The 22,115-nt window shown below is 32.1% G+C and overlaps 1 protein-coding gene across 3 annotated transcripts in view; it reads right to left on the reverse strand.

The window, feature by feature from the left end:
- slc4a5a (solute carrier family 4 member 5a) overlaps positions 1-21,207 on the reverse strand; it is a 72,532-nt gene extending 51,325 nt beyond the window's left edge. For 2 of the 3 annotated variants that reach the window (XM_087253535.1, XM_087253533.1), the window contains exons 1-3: positions 21,019-21,185; positions 9,972-10,027; positions 2,812-3,039 (exon numbers count right to left, since the gene is read on the reverse strand). In XM_087253535.1, coding sequence (XP_087109661.1) covers positions 2,812-3,039; positions 9,972-10,026 — 283 coding nt within the window. In that variant the 5' untranslated portion in view covers position 10,027; positions 21,019-21,185. Of the gene's footprint in view, positions 1-2,811; positions 3,040-9,971; positions 10,028-21,018 lie in introns of all 3 variants that reach the window. The other variant, XM_087253534.1, reaches the window with a different exon arrangement.
- Between the last annotated feature and the right edge of the window lie 908 nt (positions 21,208-22,115).

Below are 22,115 nucleotides of genomic sequence, written 5' to 3' on the forward strand. Positions count from 1 at the left end.
AAGATATGATAACATGTAAACATATTTGTTTAGCAAGGAAACACAGACACTTGAAAGAGCAGGACGTTTTTGGAGAGTCATTAAAAAAGAGAGGGTCACTTATTTGTCAAAGTGCCCATCTTTTTGTGTTTTCATGTCAAGAGTCTAACATGTCTAATTAAAGGCAGTTCAGAGACATTTTCTGCGTACTAGGTCTTAAAGTCAAAGCAGTCTAATAGTATTTTTATACTGTTAATATTAATCAAACAACAAAGAAAAAAAAACATTCACTGCTTTTGGCTGAATATATTCATACTTTTTTATATTTATGTATATTTGATAAAACATTTTAATATTATATATATATATATATATATATATATATATATATATATATATATATATATATATATATATATATATATATATATATATATATATATATATATATATATATACACATAATGACTATTTATTTCACATATGTGTTGGTTCTGCTTTAATGTACCCATGCACAACATTAAATAAAATCCACTGACCATTTTTAGAAATATTAATAGCATTAGCAATAGAGCTTGCTAAATAAGAACATCTGAATGGATGCCCACCACTAGTTTTTAGGGTCACCATAATGGCATTAAAAAAGTATGTTATATATTCTTAAATCAAATCTTATCATCCTTTTCAATCATATGGCAAAAGTGAATCATGACATGCTTTTCAAACAAAGTTTGGTAGTAGTAGATTACATGTAATTTGCATTAAGTAATCAGATTACAAAAATCAAGTACATGTAATTGGAGTTTTTTTTTTTTTTATTCTTGCAATTAGACTTCAGTTTTATTAATATTATTTATACATTGGCTGTAAGTTGTTCACAATTTATTGACTCTCCAATTTTTTTAAGTTTATATTTTGTTCATAATAAACCCAATGCTTAAATATGTTTGTGATTCTTTGCATTTACATGTTGATTTAATGTTCGTCACTGAATCTGTCATATGCACTTCTATTGGTTTGGTAGCACTTTACAATAAGGTTCATTGGTTAATTCATTCATTTGAACCACTATCATGAACAACACATGTACAGAATTTATTAATCATTATTGAACATTTACTAATGCATTATTAACATCCAAGTCTATGCTTGTTAACATTAGTTAATGCACCATGAGTTAACATGAACTAACAATGAACTACTGTATTTTCATTAACTAACGTTAACTAACATGAACAAATACAGTAGTAAATGTATTGTTCATTGTTTAATCCCATTAGTAAATGCATTAATTAACATTAACTAATGAACCTTATTGTAAAGTGAAGTGTGACCATTGGTTTTTATATTGCTGTGAATGTCATGTTGTACTATAATGTTTTTATTTGTTTTTCTCTAAATTAAATTGTTTCAAATACATTTACAATCAACTTAAAATCATAAGATTACTACAAGCAAGGTTCAAGTATTAAATATGACATATTATGTCCCTTTTAAAAGATGTAATATAAGCCTCTGATGTACCTAGAGTATGTTGAAGTCAGAGTTATTAAATCCCCTGAATTATTATCCTCTCTATTTATTTTTTCCCCTAATTTCTGTTTAACGGAGAGATTTTTTCAACACATTTCTAAACATAATAGTTTTAATAACTCATCTCTAATATCTGATTTATTTTGTCTTTGATATGATGACAGTAAATAATATTTGACTACATATTTTTTAAGACATTTCTATACAGCTTAAAGCAGGGGTCTCAAACTGCTGGCCCGCAGGCCACCTACTGTACAGTCGCCACACCAATGCGAACATAAGCATCGCACCCTGGAAGTTACAACAGCCCTCATATTGTTTGTCAGTCACTAAAATGGACCCTGGCTAATTTGAGTTTGAGACCCCTGGCTTAAAGTGACCTTTAAATGCTGATATCAATAGTATGATGACGTGTAAGGGTGTTGTAATGCTGTCCCATTTTTTAGGGGTATAATTTGAAGCCCTCCCCCTTTACACTCTGTTTCAAGGGCCAAGGGGAAGGGGTAGGGGTACAAAAATAGAATTGCGATTAGGTTTAAGTGTGATTATAAAAAGTAAGATTAATATTTTTTTACTATTAGACACTTGTTATATTCACACACTGTTAGCACACAACTGTGTTTAAACCCCTTATAAAAGTGTTTTTTGCTCAATAGGTCTTTAAAAACCACTTTAAAAAAATATCTTTCTTTGTACGTGCCAAAGTAGCATGTCAAAATGGATTGTTTTTGCTGAATGTTTTTCAGAATACACCTCAAAATCATAAGATGTGATTTGGTTTCGATTTGGTTTCGTGGTGTATTCAGTGTCGCTATCAGCAAGGTATATTAGTGTTAGTATTGTGATACTGACCATACATTGCATTTTCAAAAGAAGCCGTTGAGGTACTTCTTGGTGATAAAGAATGGAAAATATTTTTCTTTGTATCTGTCAAAATAGCACAAGGTTACACTACATCTATGCGGGACATCAAACAATGGTTTTCACAAAAGTAATCTAAATGTAATCCAAAATAAACCAATTACAAAACCATAAATGCACAATTCAATTCATGTTTATTTATATAGCGCTTTTATGTAGATCGTCAAAGCAGCTTAGCAGATCTAGTATAGTCCAGATTTCAGAGTTAAAGTTTATCTAATGTAAGAGATTAGATAACTGATTCCATATTTCGTCATGTCATATGTAATCTGTAACTGATTCGAATTCACAAGTAATCTACCCAGCTCAGTTTATAAATAACGCATGTGTGAATGGAATTAATGTGAATCCTTATTTTGTAGCCGATAAAACACTCACTGGTTCTGTTGATGTCTGGTGGCAAGTTGTGTTCTGCTTGATCCAGGCCTCCCGCCTCCAGATCATAGCGGTCTCTGTCATCACATTCGTAGTGTTCATGTCTGTGATGATCATGTCGAAGTCTTCGATCTACATCTGCATCACGACTTGACATGGATGAACGTCTCCGTCTGCGTTTGCGACGGTAACCGCGAGGCACTGGCACACCAATGTAGATGGACTGATGGTCTGTGGGAGGAAGAACAGATTTTTTGAGAAGCTTGACAACATATTGTTCCATGCCTTGGATGGCATTGATTTTGGAAAGCAATTTCATGCTCCATAGAAAATGTTCTGCTCTTTCAAGCAAACACGATCAAGACCAAAGTGGCATGATCCGGCTTTACCATTGACAGAGTAGTTGTCGATATTGACACTCTGCAGGATCAATAAATAGTCTATTTATTTGCAATAATTTTGCCAGTTCTGCCAAAGGACAGATAATTACTACAAGAAAATGTCTAACCTTGAGCAAAACACCTTGTTTAAGTTTAGTCTCTCGATCTATTATTCATTAAATCAAAAGAGCAATGCAACCATTGATCTAACAATAAATTATAAAATTTTTATGGATTATTTTATAGGTTCATTTATAATAATAGCATAATAAAAACAAAGACTAAACTTTTGAAGGGTTTGTTTAACATTTCAAATGCTAAAAACCATACAGCTAGAAAGTTTACTTTAAAAAGAAATAAGCAATCTTATACTTTATATAAACTCATTGTTTCTTCAAAAATATCAACATTTTTAATCTTAAAACTTGTTTCAATAGTACTACTTAGAAGTATGTTTCCCATGAACAACTTGTATATTTATAATCATAAACATATGCAATTTGTATAGCTTAATTTATTGCTTAATTTATAATGCTACTATAATGATTAGAAAGACTAATGTTGCTAAAAACAACTCATGTATAGTCATATAGAAATATAACTATAATATATCTCATAAGTAGCAGTGCGATTCGGCCTTGTGCCTTAGTAGTGATGATATAAAGCCATATCACACCCCCACGAGAGTGATATTGTGTTCATACAACAGTTCGACAGCATAATCGTGTGTATAAAAAAGAAACTGAAACACAGAGAGTCTCATAGTCTTTTAGTATGAGGAACTACTTTCTTCTGCCATTCCTTCAAATCTGCAGCTGATGTCAAAACAGCAGAATCCTTTACTAATTCACCAACGGCCCTTTAGAGCTAGCATTTGAATGATGAACGTAATGTCTAAAGTGATGACAAAACATGTGATTTTGCTCATGTTTTCAGAATATAAGGCTAAACGGCATGAAATGCCATCAGTCTAGAGAGATTTCCCAGCATTTCTCTGTTGCAATCGGGAGATCACAATAATTAATCTCAAAAAAGCCAAAGCAAAGCAAACACTACTAGTTTACTATGGTATAAATACAGCACAACAACATACAAAAGAGAGAGATAAACTTACAGCATCACTTATCAGTTTTAGAATGATTTGATAGGCTGTAATTAGATTTTTTTCGCTTAGTTTTCTCTCTCCTAAGGACGTATTATGCAGTCTCTGTCGCCATCTTGTGACGGAAAGTCAACCCTCTTTGCTCTGCTCAATGACAATCTAGTGACTGCCGATGTGCTGAATGTCTGAAATAATCTCAATCTAAACAACTACATTCTCACCTAAAAAAACCCTCAAAAGTACATTATGTTCAGTGTTGAGGAGGTTACTTTGGAAATGTAATAGACTACAGATTACAAATTACCCTATTTAAAATGTAATTAGTGTACCCTTTTAATTACTTTATAAAAGTAAAGTAACTGTTAACATCTGATTACTTTTTGATTACTTTTAAGTTTCTAATGGATATTTCCGGCTAAATCATTTGAAGCATTTATATCAAGCAGGTGTGACCTTACAGTAGCACTGTTTTCAAAAGCTTTCATTATTGAATTAAGATTATATCAATTTAATTTTAAAGTACAGCCACCACAAAACCAGACATTATAAAAAAAAAATCAATAAAACTGTCAATGAAAAATATGAAGCAGAATTGTTCAGTTGAATTATTTACTGTAATTTATATGCTGTACTAAAACCAGGTGTTCTAAAACCAGGTGTTAAAAACACAGTTACACATTTTAAATATTATAGTAATTTACAGTCATGGGAAATATTTAGGAATAAGCTTTTTACTTATTTACAATTCTTGATTAATAAAATCCTCTCCCTCAGTTATCTTTCCATGAAGCAAATTTCTCGTGTTAGCCTTGGCTGGGGACCAGAGCAAGAGGTGGCAGTAATGCACCAAAAAGTATGTTGTCGACCGCAGAAAAACTGGTAGTCATCATTCTTACAATCATATAGATTTACTTTCATCGGCTACACACCGGCCTCACAGCTCTGTGAATCACTTATGCCATCACTTATTGATTCTCGATCTGTAAATGTAGCTTGTGTGGACGCTACTGCGCTACTTGACTAAAAAAACGTTACTACTGAAAAGCTATTTTATTTAGAAAGTATTGATGCTACGGAGAAATGTAGTTATAGCAGAATAGCACCACTTTAATGATACCCTTAGCAGAAGGGTTTGAGCATCTAAAAAACAAGCAAATCAATAAATTATTCATTCATTAATTTTCTTGTCGGCTTAGTCCCTTTATTAATCCGGGGTCGCCACAGCGGAATGAACCGCCAACTTATCCAGCAAGTTTTTACGCAGCGGATGCCCTTCCAGCCGCAACCTATCTCTGGGAAACATCCACACACACATTCGCACACACACACTCATACACTATGGACAATTTAGCCTACCCAATTCACCTGTACCACTTGTCTTTGGACTGTGGGGGAAACCGGAGCACCCGGAGGAAACCCACGGGAAGGCAGGGAGAACATGCAAACTACACACAGAAACGCCAACTGAGCCGAGGTTCAAATCAGCGACCCAGCGACCTTCTTGCTGTGAGGCGACAGCACTACCTACTGCACCACTGCCTCGCCCGTGAATAAATGAATATTATTCAACATATCCCAGATTTTTAAAGACAATTTTTTAGATGTAACCCCGTTTGTAATCTTTAACATTTTCATAAGTAACTATAATTTAATTACACATTTTTTTCTCAGTAACTGTAATGAATTACAGTTACATTTATTATGTAATTAAATGACATAACACCGTTACATGTAATTAGTTACTCTCCAACACTGATTATGTTGTCCAACAGCAACAATATTTGTCAAAACTGTAGTAAGTTTATTGATCTGCTGTCTTTCTGTGTAGGCGGAGTAACACAAGGGTGAGGAAGCTGTATGAGTGCTGTTATTGTAGAATATTGCACAGCTATCAGCCAATAAGATTAGAGAACCAGAAAAAGATGTTGTATGAATAAATATATATAACTCACATATTAGTATAGTCATTAGAATGTTTGGTCAATTATCAGAATTATTAGATTGCTGAATATTATAGAATTATTAATGATAACTGAAATGATCAGAATATTTGATTAGTATGACTGCTGAAAACTACATTTAACAACTGATAACAATATAAAACAGTTACATAAATAAAACATCCATAATTTTCTCCCTCGGCGAACACTGTTGCTTGTGTAATTTCATGTCATACCCATAATTATCCCTCATCAAAACATATGTTAGGTGTGAAATGAAGGGGAAAAAACTATCAGGCAAATTTGAAGAGCAGTAATGTGAAAAACATTTTTAGCTGTTGCACAGTAATAATATTTTCCCTTAGTTGAACATAATGTGAACATAATGTTGCCTTTTCTAACTCTTTCAAATAGCGAAATGACAAGATATGTGTGACACTTAGGTTCCTGATTGGGGGTTGTCAAATCTTACAAATATAATGGAAAGGAAAAGGAGAAAAGGGTACAATGAGCCTCTTTCTGCTGCAGTTTTTGTTGTAGCCATAGGCTATTTAACAGGTTCGTATCACATTTAGCTCACAGTAAAAGATGACAGCACAAAATAAATGTAAATCTGAAGGAGACATTTTTACTAACTTTACAAAATTGTAAAGTCAGATAGCTACTCCATTAAGGGGCAGTATACATAAATGTATCCTATCATAGTAATTATTATGAACGGTTATGAAGATTCGACATTTTAAAATGAGAAATTCCTCACAATGTTGGGCTGCAAAATGATGACTGCTATTGATTGATTTTTCAGTAGGCCTAATGGTTTTTAATGTACTGTATATTAACAGAATGCATATAAAACATATTTATAGAAATGATCTAATCTGCTTATACAGACAAACCCTGTTGGTCCATGAAATCTTTTATAGATGTAAGCCACTGTTTGGAAGCACTAATATCAGCACAAAGTAGCTTTGTTACACAGACAAAAACACAACCATAAGCATGTGTGGATGGGAAAGTCATACGATGAACCAATGTTCATCAAAAACAACTTATTCAAAAGCAAAGAAATAAATATGTAGAGCAACGGTAGAACAATGAAATGTAGAGGGCACTCAGTGTCATTCACACAACTGCTAAACACCATCATGGTGACACACATGGAAATTTGGTCATACGCTCTATTATGAAAACTTGCGGTTACCCAGGCTGCAGATTTTGGTACAAACAAAAAAAAAAACATATATATATATATATATATATATATATATATATATATATATATATATATATATATATATATATATATATATATATATATATATATATATATATATATATATATATATATATTACATTATATAATTACAAATACTTAAACAAAATGAATTTCCTTGATAAAATTACTGAATACAAATTCATATCTAGACTTCACAAACAACCCAACTAAACAACCTTCTCTTTCTTTCAGAGGTGACTATTGTAAACATTTAATTGGCTACTGCATTGATAGCTCTACAGAAATGCGTATGAAACGATATTTGACTCAGCTATAAAAGTCTGGGTTTTCATTATATAAACAGGCTCCCTGTATAGACTTTTGCAAAACAAAATCAAAGATTTTAAAGATTGCCAACATGTTAAATTAAAGGTGCTGTATGTAAGTTTTTGACTCTTCTAAAGCATAAAAACATCATAATATGTTTGCAAATATGCAAGAACCATGTCAATACTTGTTTATCTGAAAAAACAATGCTGAAGTCAGATATTCTGCTTTGAAAATGTGAGTTACCTGCTGGAACGTCTGTCTTTGTTTGGGTAATTTTAATCTGCCCAATGTCAGTTAAGCTGTCAGTTAAGTTAGTTAGTTAGTTAGTTAGTTAGTTAGTTAGTTAGTTAGTTAGTTAGTTAGTTAGTTAGTTAGTTAGTTAGTTAGTTAGTTAGTTAGTTAGTTAGTTAGTTAGTTAGTTAGTTAGTTAGTTAGTTAGTTAGTTAGTTAGTTAGTTAGTTAGTTAGTTAGTTAGTTAGTTAGTTAGTTAGTTAGTTAGTTAGTTAGTTAGTTAGTTAGTTAGTTAGTTAGTTAGTTAGTTAGTTAGTTAGTTAGTTAGTTAGTTAGTTAGTTAGTTAGTTAGTTAGTTAGTTAGTTAGTTAGTTAGTTAGTTAGTTAGTTAGTTAGTTAGTTAGTTAGTTAGTTAGTTAGTTAGTTAGTTAGTTAGTTAGTTAGTTAGTTAGTTAGTTAGTTAGTTAGTTAGTTAGTTAGTTAGTTAGTTAGTTAGTTAGTTAGTTAGTTAGTTAGTTAGTTAGTTAGTTAGTTAGTTAGTTAGTTAGTTAGTTAGTTAGTTAGTTAGTTAGTTAGTTAGTTAGTTAGTTAGTTAGTTAGTTAGTTAGTTAGTTAGTTAGTTAGTTAGTTAGTTAGTTAGTTAGTTAGTTAGTTAGTTAGTTAGTTAGTTAGTTAGTTAGTTAGTTAGTTAGTTAGTTAGTTAGTTAGTTAGTTAGTTAGTTAGTTAGTTAGTTAGTTAGTTAGTTAGTTAGTTAGTTAGTTAGTTAGTTAGTTGGTTGGGTTTCTTTCTTTCTTTTAGAAAGGCTCTGAAAGCATGCGTCCGTGACAGAAATATGATCTCCAGTGGACAGTAGCAGACTCCGAAATGACATGCTGATTCAGTTCCACGTGAGGTTATAAATTAGCAAATAATATTACAAATGTAAAGGTGAGCTGGCTAAATTGTAACCCCGTGTGCTAGCAAGAGGCTACGTGACGAAATATGCAGTGAATAGCAATCTGGTGATTTACACCAGACGAAACAGGACAGATATTGAAATACAACCATTCAGAAGAACAGAATATGCTCTCACTCATGATATGGTAGGGTGTATGATCTATTTAATAAAAATTAACCCTCTTTAATATTATTAAATGTACATGCTGGATTATTCATATGTGTTTAGTTCTATATTTTCAAGATCTCTGGTGAATTATCTGCTGCTGCTTTCAGTATGGCAATAAATGTCATGTAAAGTGGCATTCAAACTCACATTATTAGCATTTACCAATGAATAAAGCACATGAGGTTTACCTGAGGTGATTGTCAGTTTTTTGTTGTTCACGTGTGAGAAATAGAAACCGTTTCTAATATATCAATTCGGGGTATTGTTTGGGACAAAAACTCCTTTTACTGTGGAAAATATTCCTTCTATCATGTGCCGTTGCTTCTATGTAGAATATAAATTTGACCCTGTCCTCAATCTGGCAACCTGCACTTGCTTTTGTTTTGATCCAGGAGTACAATACCTAGTAGTTAACATACTGTAGCTTTAAGATGAAGATTAAGATTAAGATTGTGACCAGTTGTTGCAGTAATCAGACTTGGGTGTGGCTAAATCAGGTGTGATGAGCCAGAATCCAGTTATGTTTTATTCAGTTGTGTTTAAATTTTATGATTAAGAGGTAATAATTAACATAAACACTTTAATAAAAAAAACTGTAGGATGTGTTTACTTGTTTTATCTTTGAATACCATTTAAAATAGTATGATGATCAGAAACATTTAAGTGTGACAAAAAAATGCAAAAAAAAAAAAAGACATCAGTCAGTGGGCAACATACTCTACTGTACATGCTTCAACCTTAACCGTAACAACGTCCTAAACTAACCTCACTGCACAACATGAAACTCATGTCATGCTGATTGCCTGATTAATCATTAAAAATAACGTGTGTGTGTGTTTCATGCCTAAGGCTACTCACCCTCCTCCTCCTCATAGCGGTAACGACTGTTTCCCATGCCTCGATCATGGTCCATCCTGAGAGAATACAGATGAGGTGATGATGAATTATTTATAAACATGTGTTTGTTGTTTTGAGTCTGTCACGGGTTATGTCATAACTGCAAACCAAATATATGTTTCTGCAACATATATGAAGCGTGATGCTCTCTGGTTATGGCTTTTGCTCTTGACTCGGGGCAGTGGCACACATTGAGCTGCTTTGCTGAATCTCTGCCAATCACAGATCGATGGTGAAATAATTAACAGAACAAATGACTGATGGAAAGATACATAATTACACGACCGGAGTTAAAGCCTCTCTGCAAGGCCAGTCTCTTTCCTCAGCTAGTAGTGTTTTCTCACTGGCTTTGATTTTGATATACACTTACTTTAATGAGAACAAATTAAATCACAGTTGCCCTCGGGCTTTTACAAATGTTCAAGACACATTTCTGTAAAGGTGCAACTGATTTGAGTGAACACTACATGTTTTGGAAATCGTTTGTTCTCGTAATTGAACTGTTTTGAGCATTTTGAAGAGACTTGTACCTTACATTTGAAACAAAAATACTATTTTAAATTAGGAAGGATGGATTGAAATCGACTGAATACCTAAATACACAGTGCTCAGCATAATTTAGAATTTTGAAAATGAATATTTTTATCTATTTGTCAGTAAACTTGGGCAATGTATTTAGATGCATTTAAACAAAACAGATTAATTAAACAGATATATTTATTAAAATAATATTTTAGTCATCAAACATGTTTAGTAACTGAAAGATAATACAATTAAATTCATGCAAAATATTAAAAAAATTACAACCTTCAAAATGACAACTAAATTTTTCAATTCTTTTTGCTTCGTTTGATTTTTCTTTTTTAATTTGTATTTAATATTTTTCTATAACATATACATTTGGGTGTACTAGTTTTTGGACCATTATCGCAAGGTAGTTTGTTATATAAGCTCAAGTTATGGCTTTAGTACTGACTAATCAAATGTATTTGCGCAAAAATAATATTGTAAAGCTTCCTATTAAAAAATAAAAGATCGATTTGTAAGTGTGTACATTTATATGCTGAGCACTGTATCTAGTTTAAATAAATGCTGTCTATTCTGAATGTTTCACATAAAATTTAAATACAGTAGAAACAAAAGCATGTTTTATATTGTAAAAAGTACACTTGTTGACTATTATTTGCAAGACATCCCACACTGAAAAATACATTTCTGCAAAATTGTTGCAAACAATTTATATGGGTTGAATTTAACGAAAATAAATAAATTTAGTAATGTTCAACTTTGTTTGTTTAAATTCAGCCCCAAATAAACAGTTTACAACCACTTACCCTTGAAAACAATTTAGTACATCCAAAGAAACATCTTTGAATATTTTTTCCCATGCATTTTAGTGTTCGGATCAAACAAAACTGATAAAAGTGATGTTATTTACATCTTTTTACATTTACAATATATGAATACGAGTAAAATAATGTTTAATTGTCATTCAGCATAACATATGTTTGAGGTAAGGCATAAATTAAAAGTAATATTATAACATTGTGCTTTAATCTGAAAGTTAAAGGCTAAATAATAACTCTAATGGGTCCTGCCCACCAGAGTCTGGTTTCTCTTGAGTTTTTTTCCCCCTTCACTTCGTCAATTGGTGAAGTCTTCTTTTCCTTGCCATTGTTGCCAATGGCTTGCTCGAATCGGGACTTGTGGAGCTGTGCATCGATGGATTTGCTCTTCAGTGTTTGAACTTTCAGCAGTGAAATTTAACTACTCTGAACTTAACAAAACTGAACTTCAACTCTGAAATCTGCACTTTACTAGAACTTCTAAGCGGCTTTGACACAATCTGCATTGTAAAGGGCTATAGAAATAAGCATGAATTAAATTTAATTATTATAAATATGCCTCAAATTTATTTTTCATATACACTGTAAAAAATGTTGTGTTCACAATATCAATTTGTGCTGGGACAAAATTAGTGAATTTACAAATTGAAGTGGATTAAACATAGAACAGTTAAGTTGACCTCCCATCAAAATCCCAAGAACTGTGTTGTTTCAACTCAATTTAAATAAGCAGTTTAAACATACAGCAAAAGTCTTTTTTGAGTGTAAAATAAAAACTATTGGTAAATAATGTCTTCTGTGCGTCATAAAACATGTTTGATAGCTATTTTGGTCAGACAAAAACTATTAAATTAATTTTAAAAAGAACAAGTTATGTATTACACTCAACAAATTATTGTTCAAACTACTTATTAAAAATGAGCTACATTAATAAGAATTAAAGGGGGGGCAGGGGGGGGCAACTTAATTGTTTTATGCTCAATCAAACTTAAGTTAAACATTTTTAAGTGTACTTTTGTCTTATTTTCATGCTTGAAATGCCTTTTTTGATTATTTCATATTAAAACATCCTGCTCGTTCATTCTGACAACTGAAGAAGGATATTGATTGAGGTGCTTCAAAGTAATTAATTGGGGCTCTTTAACACTTCTTAGTGGATTTGTGCTACAGTTCTTGTCCTGATCAGCATAAAGTCACCCAGAAGAGGAATTATAAACCTGTGGACGATAATAAGGAGGAATAGAACTGCATTGGATTAGCTCTGCTGGGTTCCAACTGGGTAATTAGTTGTCACATTGGTGTCCTTCACACCCAGTGGCCAGAAGAGCAAGAGAAAGGGAACAATGGTGAAATGGAGAGAAAGAGAAATGCTGTTGGCCATCCTCACTCACAGGCTCAATCAATGGATCCCCATTTGTGCTCAACCCACTTATAGCACTGGCCAGTTTCGCTCTCTCTCTCTCTCTGTTTGTCACTCTGCTTTCCATTTGATACTCCTTTTTTCCATATATTTTTATATCTACACTACCGGTCAAAAGATAACTCACCCAAAAAATAAAATAGTCACCATTTACTTACTGTTAGGTGTATCCAAACATTTAGGAGTTTATTTCTTACTTCTTAATTTCTTTCTTTGAAGAAAGCTGAAAACCTGTAACCATTGACAAATATTAAGGAAACCAATGGTTACTGATTTTCCAGCCTTCTTCAAAATATCTTCTTTTGTGCTCAACAGAACAAAAAGGTCAAACAAGTTTGGAACAATTAAGGGTGAGAAAATGATGCCAGAATTTTCTGTTTTGTTTGCACTACCCCTTTATTTTGATTAAAATTGTGAACTGTGGCTAAACACATTTAAATTGTTTATTACCTTTTTATTACTTTTTTTTAATTTCAGTTATTGCTGGTGGTCGGTCCGTGTACGTTTTGTTCATTTGTTTTCCATTTTCAAACGGAATAAAGGAAATGGAGAAAACGGCCGTTTTTCCGTTTTTCCTTTTGCTCACGAGAAAACGAAAAAACGAGATTTTGGCTGGATTTTCGTTCTTTGGTTTAGGGTAGGAAAACGGATAAACGACTTTAAAATTCATTTTACACATGTAGGCGGTGCTGAAACGCCCACTTTCCTCTAACTGGTTAACCAAATCTGCGCTCGTGACGTCGTCCTCAAAATAAAAGCCTTACACGCAGGCTTTTAATTATTATTATTTAATTATATATATAAACAAAGTTTACATATTCTATCATTTGAACCACACACAGTTAGCAGGCTTACATTCATTGCGTATGTATAAATTTAATTAAAACGTAAATCAGCAGTATTCTTAGACATTTGTCATTAAAATAAGGTCATAGTTCACTGCCAAGCTTCTTGCTGCTGTGCACCTGATGCTGAGCAAAGAAAGCCATTTCCGAGCAGCACCTGGTTTACTTGATTGTTTCAGAGCTATTGTAGGCCTAAATAATAGCCTACTCTGTATAAAATAATAATTTATTATTATTATTATTATTAGGCCTATTATTATTATTATTAGGCCTATTATTATTAGTATTGTTATTATTATTATTTACTTAGTTATTCAATGGTTGTAAGAACACATTGGACCCTGCATGGGGCTATAATAAATGGTACCATTTGTTTCTATTGGATTTTCTCCTATTTTAATTTAATATATGCCTTTAGCCTATTGTAAATATTTATTTGATAATTAATACTTTTTTATTGCAACGTCAAAGTAGGCCTGTCTTATTATTATTATTTTTTGTTATTATTTTGTCGTTGTTGTTGTTATTATTATTGTAGCAGGGACATAGCCACAGGTGTGGCAGAGTGTGCTGGTGCCACCCAAAGTGGCATCTTGCACCTGAAAATAGATGCCTTCGCGCTCAAGCGCGCGCAAAAAACTTGCACAGGCAAAAGTAATGATGAATGAGTTGAAGGGAAAAAAACATTCTAATTATTTGTTAATAAAATAGTGCAACATTATTCTCAGTCAGTGTAGGCTGAAAAAATTAAGATCGCCAGCATTTCAAGGGTGGTTTTATTTTTAGTTCATTGTGACGCGCTATATTTCACTAAGGCTGCATGAGACTGCGCATCTTGCTTATTTTCTCTATTTTACATACAGAACATATCATACAGTCCAGGTTCTACCGTTCTAGTGAGTGTGGGGCATTGCTTTACAGTGGTAAAGTGGATTATTTCTTGGCAAATTCATAATGATTCACTTTGTTTAGTAATAAATTTCATAGTTATAAAATAACTACATTTCAAGAATATGTTAACACTTTCAACTATTTAGGATTATTTATTGCATCAAAAGTAATTTCAAAGTAACATTAAATGTACGTATAAACTGCTTAATTTGTGTGTGTAAACACCAAAGATGCAAAAAGCTTATTTAGACCAGAATAGGCCTACTAAATGCAACGGTCAATGTATGTAAACTTATGACCTAAAATGTCTTAAATGACTAAATTTAAGTCTTTTTAAGTTTTTAAATAATTTAAGTTTAACATAAATGATTTAAACTTTAAACTTCAAATTAACAGAGTATGGCAAATAAATTGTTTATTAAATGGAGGTCAGGTGTCTATGTTAATTATAATTATTAAATATTATGACACTATAATTCAGTGGTGTATTGGAGAGTACGCACCTTTTAATTAATTAATTTCAAATAAGTGGTTTATCCTAAATAAAACGCAATGGGATCGGTGGATGTGCAATAAATAGTTTGAAAACCCCTGGTTCAGACTAGACGAGCTAGCTGTCTGTGCGCTGCACTAATAACTTGGCATTTGCTCTTTTCGGTGCTGCCAGATGCATTTATAGTCCATAAAAAATAAAAAAGGTAATTCGGTAAAGCGCGCGATGCGCGCAGAAATAAGCGCACTATATGCATATGTCAAATTAAGTTATCTTTTTCTTTAATCAAGACTTTTCCATTCGAGGAATTTTATTAATAGCTTAGTCCTTATAAACGATCAGTTTATAAAATACACAATTTACGGATCAAGCCTAATGAAGAATAAGAAGAATATGCAACGCATTATGATCCTTGAATGATCAGAGCGCATTTATATAAACTATATATTTTATATAATCCATAAATATTAAAAAACATTATACATTTAAAGTAATGGAACATTATATGTTATAAAATCTAAACTATTATTTAGGCTACAGGCTAAATAAAGGCGCCTTTTCGGGGCTGTTCAGTGCGTGCGTCAAAGAAAAGACATGACACAATCTCTATAAAACTTGTTTATTTACAATATCTAAAGGGATATAAAACATCTAACATGCATCTCCATTCTCAGCGAGTTTCTGTGTTCTGCATCCTTCACAGACCGAGGTCTCATTCCGAGGTAATCTGTAAATATTCTCATTTGGTTCTGGCACATTCTTGATTAAAGGTGAAACTGACCGGCGCAAAGGATGATTTGTCAGGGTGACTACAGTTATAATACAGGTTATGGAACTATGAATATTTCACTTTAATTTCATATTATTATTTTATTAAACAAACAAACCAGTTTTTGTTTTGGCTCTGCATGCAGCGTATTGGATCTTTGAAGCATTGCACTTCAAATGTTATTCCTTTTTTTTTTTATTGTATTTTTAATATTTTTAATTATACAACACAAAATTGGTTCTAAACAGATACATTTTCCTATAGGCTATGATGAAGTGTATATTTTTGTTCACACAGGTCCTATACAAAACTGTGTGGATGGATGATTTGTTTCTCCGTGAAAATCACTCATTTAATAAGCAAAACAGGCCAAAATGTTGTTTAGCTTGCGTCAAACTGGATAAACAATTTACAAACATATTGAATACAAAGGCTGGTTATTTTATGCAATGAGGGACAATAGGCCTATTACAAATTAAAGAAAATTATTTGCATATTAAAACGAAAATATATAATACAACAACAGATCCTACCTCGTAAGAAATGACTTTAGATAATGTAAATAAGCATCAAGTTTTTTTTTGAGATTGTGTGTCTAATTCAGTAGTGTAGTGCGTTCGCGTGGGTTTCCTCCGTGTGCTCCGGTTTTACCCACAGTCCAAAGACATGCGGTACAGGTGAATTGGGTAGGCTAAATTGTCCGTTCTGTATAAGTGTTTGTGTATGTGTGGATGTTTCCCAGAGATGGGTTGTGGCTGGAAGGGCATCCGCTGCGTAAAAACTTGCTAAATAAGTTGGCGGTTCATTCCGCTGTGGCGACCCCAGATTAATAAAGGGACTAAGCCGACAAGAAAATGAATGAATAATGTGCAATACTAATTTAAAATACGTATCACTAACCTTATATGTGAAATAGCAGGGCCCGCTGTAGCACTTTCTTAAGAAGAGCAAATGTCAAATTATTAGCGCAACGCACATGTAGCGAGCTCATCTTTTTGTCGGAACTACTAGACACAATTTTTTTATCAACTATAATGTGTTTAATTAGTTAATTTGAAATTTATTTCATTATTCCAGCAATAATTGTTGAGTGAAAGAATGCGCTAGAAATATGCATTGCGGCTCCCTTTATTGTACAGGCTTATTGCACTTAAACTTTTTTAGGTTCAGCTCTCGAATTAGTAAGGTTATGAGTAAATGTTATTTAAAATATTTAAAGCCTGCCATCTAGCCTACAATAACAGCAAATTTAATAATAAAAACTACTTTGGCGTTGCAATAAAATAGTATTAATTATCAAATAAATAATTACAATATATAATTAAAATAGGAAGAAATAAATGAAAACAAATGGTACCCTTTGTTTTTATAGCAGGGCCCAAAGTGTTCTTATTCTGGTTCTGGTTCTAACAACTATTAAAAAGAAAAAAAAAACACACCAAACAATAAAAACACTAGTAACTGATAATAATAATAATAATAATAATTATTATTATTATTATTATTACTATTATTATTATAAAGCCCTTGCTCTGAAACAATCATGCAAACCAGGTGCTGCTCGGAAATGGCTTTCTTTGCTCAGCATCAGGTGCACAGCAGCAAGAAGCTTGGCAGTGAACTATGACCTTATTTTAATGACAAATGTCTAAGAATACTGCTGATTTACGTTTTAATTTAATTTATACATACGCAATGAATGTAAGCCTGCTAACTGTGTGTGGTTCAAATGATAGAATATGTAAACTTTGTTTATATATATAATTAAATAATAATAATTAAAAGCCTGCGTGTAAGGCTTTTATTTTGAGGACGACGTCACGAGCGCAGATTTGGTTAACCAGTTAGAGGAAAGTGGGCGTTTCAGCACCGCCTACATGTGTAAAATGAATTTTAAAGTCGTTTATCCGTTTTCCTACCCTAAACCAAAGAACGAAAATCCAGCCAAAATCTCGTTTTTTCGTTTTCTCGTGAGCAAAAGGAAAAACGGAAAAACGGCCATTTTCTCCATTTCCTTTATTCCGTTTGAAAATGGAAAACAAATGAACAAAACGTACACGGACCGTGGTCAATCATTAAAAAAGGACTTTTAAAAGTATGAATGTTGAACAATTTTCTTGCTGCATTTGTTTTTTGTTTTTGTTTTTTGTTTTATTTGTTTTAAACTGTAATACATTTTTATTTTTTAAATGAAAAAATAACATACTCTGTATCATTCATATGTAATTAAATGTGACCAAAAATCATATTAAACCATGTCTTATGTTAAGTGGTGTATGTTTTTTAGTAGCCAATAATATATACAGTTTATTTATTTTTTAAACCAAAAAATGATTACGATGTTAAGTAAAGATCATGTTCCATGAACACATTTTTTACATTTACTATCCTACATATATAAAAATTTTATATTTTATTAATTATATATATTGTTCAAACCAAGACAACTTTGCAAACATTTACCGCCCAGATTTACAAATAGTTGCACCAAAGCCAAATTTATTGGTTGTTGCTAGATCAGATATGGTTGCATCCGAAAGTTAACAAGAACTATTTATATTATTTATTACATTTCCCATTTATTGTATTTTATTAACATCTACCCCAAACCCCAACCCTAAACCCAACTATCACAGTAATGTAAAAACAGTAGCTGTACCGAGTATTATTTATGCTATGTATTAAATGACCCAATATTTTTAAATGTCTACCCCCAACCCTAAACCCAACCATCACAGTACTGTAAAAATATTAATTATTGTTATACTGTGTCATAAAAAAACGCTGCTATACTGATGTGCATATTACATTTCCAGTTGACAGCGTATCTGATCTAGACTTTAACAAATTTATTCAGTTTTCAGATGAGCTCACAAAGGGTCACAAATGTTTTAATTGAATGTAATTTTTTTTAACAAAACTCTTTTTTTCATGAATGTATACTGTATTGACTTTTGCACCATTTAAAATGTCCTTGATAAATAAAAGGCAACACATTTTAATTTTGAAAGTCACTGTCTCACAGTTTCCACAAAAGTATTAAGAAGGCCAAAAGACTTAAATACTGATAATAAAAATATTAAAATAACAAAAATAAATGTTTTTTTCTACCATATTAGAATGGTTTCTGAAGCGTGACACTCAGGAACTAATTACATTTTATACTACATTCCATAAGACAACATTTATTTTAAATTGTAATAATATTTCACAATTTCTCAGTCTTTACTGTATTTTGATAAATAAATAAAGTAAATAAATGCAGCAATTGTGAGCAAAATAGGCTGTTTTGGAAAACATCCCTAACATTTGACTTAGTTTATATTCCTATTTTCTTTTCCTTTCCACCGTTTCAGCTGAGAGTTTAGGAGCATTAGTTCATCATGAATATGCTACTTTTCATCACGAGCTTGGACTAAAGCTATTAAAAAACACTTAACGCAATCTTGCAGTGTCAATCGGTGATTAAAATGCATGAAATAGGTCGTGTTCACGGAACCCCTTAAATAGGATGTGCAGAAACGGCCATTGACAAGACACATGAATACATTCATCAATTTTAATGAAAACTAATTCAATAATAGCAGCCGGTGACATATCTGATCAAATCTGCAGATTATCTCATGCATTAAAATTAACACAGATAAATGTCATCCTTGCATATGCTTTTTTCACACTTCTAACTTTAATTCCACATAATCTACCAAGTTTGTGGAGATACCAGTCAAAGTAAATGCATTTTATGTTTTAAAATGTAATTATACAGTAAAACTGAATTTTTCAGCAGTCATTAGGCCACTCTCTGTGGTCACATTATACTATAATAATCTCTTACACTCATCAAGAGATTTTGTGAGTTCTGCGCTCACAAAGACAGTAAACAGACCACTTTTAACAAGTAGTATTGCAATGTAAAATAAATATTTTTAATAGTAATGCATTAAAAGTGAATTCATTCCTGTGTGTTACGGTCTTCAGAGTTAAGTCCTCCTTCAGAAATAGGTAAAAATTCACAAAAATTCAATGTACTCAATGTATTTACTAACATGGAATAAATATATAAACGACACATTTATTACAGTATTTGTTAATCTTTGTTAATGTTAGTTAACAAAAACAGTCTTTCATTGATAATGTTGACAAGCACAACTTTGGATTTTAGTAATGCATTAATAAATGTTGAAGTTTGATTAATAAATGCTGTACAAACATTGTTCATTTTTAGCTAATGTTAGTAAATACGTTGAGGAATATATTAGGTGGCCTTAACTAACATGTACTTACGCTGAAATGAATAATTTGTTACAACGTACTTATTGTGTAAATACATGTAAATACATACAAATATTGTGTTTTACATTGTACTCATGATTGATTATATACCTGCATGTTATTACATATGTAAATACATTGTAATTACCACCCCTTATACTGTAACCCACCCTCTAAACCTACCCATATCCCCAAGCCTGACCCTAACATACCCGTATATCATATCAAGAGCACGAGAAGTGTTCTACAATACATTATGAACACAGTAAGTACATTGTATTTTTTATGTACCTAATATAAAAGTGGGACACATTATATTGTAAATATAACTAATGAAACGTTACTGTAAAGTGTGGACCGGATATGCATCTAAAATGCTTTAGCTATTCAGAAATGTGTTTGATATGCTGTAGATAAAAATAATCAATAGCAATGTTAGAACTTCAGAGTTAAGAAAGCAATATTTTATGAAATAACAATGTTTTTTCAATGGTTATTTTGACGTTTTTGCAATTTTCTGAAAAACAAATCTAAAAAAACCCTTAATGACAATATTTTTTTTATAATTTAGAAAGAAAAATAACTATTAGACATTCATAAATAGAAAATATATTAACAATGTACTCAAACCAATACCTAAAAAATCCAACAAATCCATCAAAACTTAAAATTTGCAAGTGGTCTCTTTTTTCTCCCGATATAGCTGTATACAGAGTGAACAACTAAAGGATGTCATGAGTAATAATAATCAAAATGTAAAATCACACTTTAACAAAGTTATTTACTCAAAAACCACCAAACACTGAAGTCTCTAATATTTTTCACAAGCAAAATGAGATCAAACAATCAAAATGTGAATCACAGAAACCACAATTCACCATTTCACGCTGCTCAGATTCTTTTTTCAATCCTCAAATACCTTTCATTGATATGTTACATGTTTTTTATACTTAAAAGTACATGGAATCTTACCTGATCTCAGCAGCGGTGCACGGATGGAGAGGTGAAAAGAGAATCAAAAGGACTCATCAATACAGGAAATCACTGAGGACCACAGCTCTATGGGACACACGACAAAACTCAACATGTTACTGAATTAATCTGTTACCCTTTCCCAGTTAATCACAGCACACACACACACATGCCCACAAAGTGTGAGTCAATGGTATGGACTGGTGACAGGATCAATAACTGGAACTCAGGCAAATGGACCATTGAGAGCTGTGTTAACGAACATTACCGACTCACACTGCACTCGCTATATTTAACCAATCACTTTACTCCGTAACATAGGGTTTCCCTTTACTAAACCATGTACAAAAACATTTGGAATTGGTCATGTTGGACATACCAAAGGAATGCTTAGTACAGTACTGTATATTTAAAAATGTTCCACACATTCAATTGTTTTACAACATGGAGAAATTAAGTTAAACTTGTAAAAACTTGTAGGTTTAGTAAATTGAACATAAAAACAATTAAGCTATCCCAAAACAACCTCAAGAATTGTGTTATTTTATCTTATTTTAAACAAGTAGATTGAACGAACAGCAAACTTTATTTTTGAGTGTTTTTAAAATCTAAAAATCTCAGAACTGGCAATGATTTTCCTCTCAACTGGGATACCCATTTCTGTGGCCTTAAGCCATTTTTTTTCATGAGCACAAATGACAGGATAATGTCAGGATATGTGCTTTGACATTTATTGACTAGTAAGAAAAATCCAATTCATAGCAGATGCTGAACTGAGTGCACAAACTCAACGCTCCATGTCCATCAAAGCGCACACACACACACACATGCGCCCTGACAAAATCGATGGCTAATAGAGACTCAAGATAACCTGTGTGCAGCAACTCGTTGACTGGTGACCTCCTCATGTGATAGGATTCAAGCTTTCAAGATACCCGTTGACCTAGAAATTCATTTTCAAGTTATTTTTATAGCGTTTGAACAGCAAAAAAAGACTGTGATTATGAGCTGTTTGAAACCTTTAATGTTAAAATGCCGCTATTTTACCCCTTTTTCAAGATTTAATATAGGTTTTTTGTGTCTCCAGAATGTAAAGT

Source organism: Danio rerio, chromosome 5 (genome assembly GCF_052040795.2).
Source record: "Danio rerio strain M-AB ecotype USA chromosome 5, GRCz13ab, whole genome shotgun sequence".
Classification (NCBI taxonomy): Eukaryota; Metazoa; Chordata; class Actinopteri; order Cypriniformes; family Danionidae; genus Danio; species Danio rerio.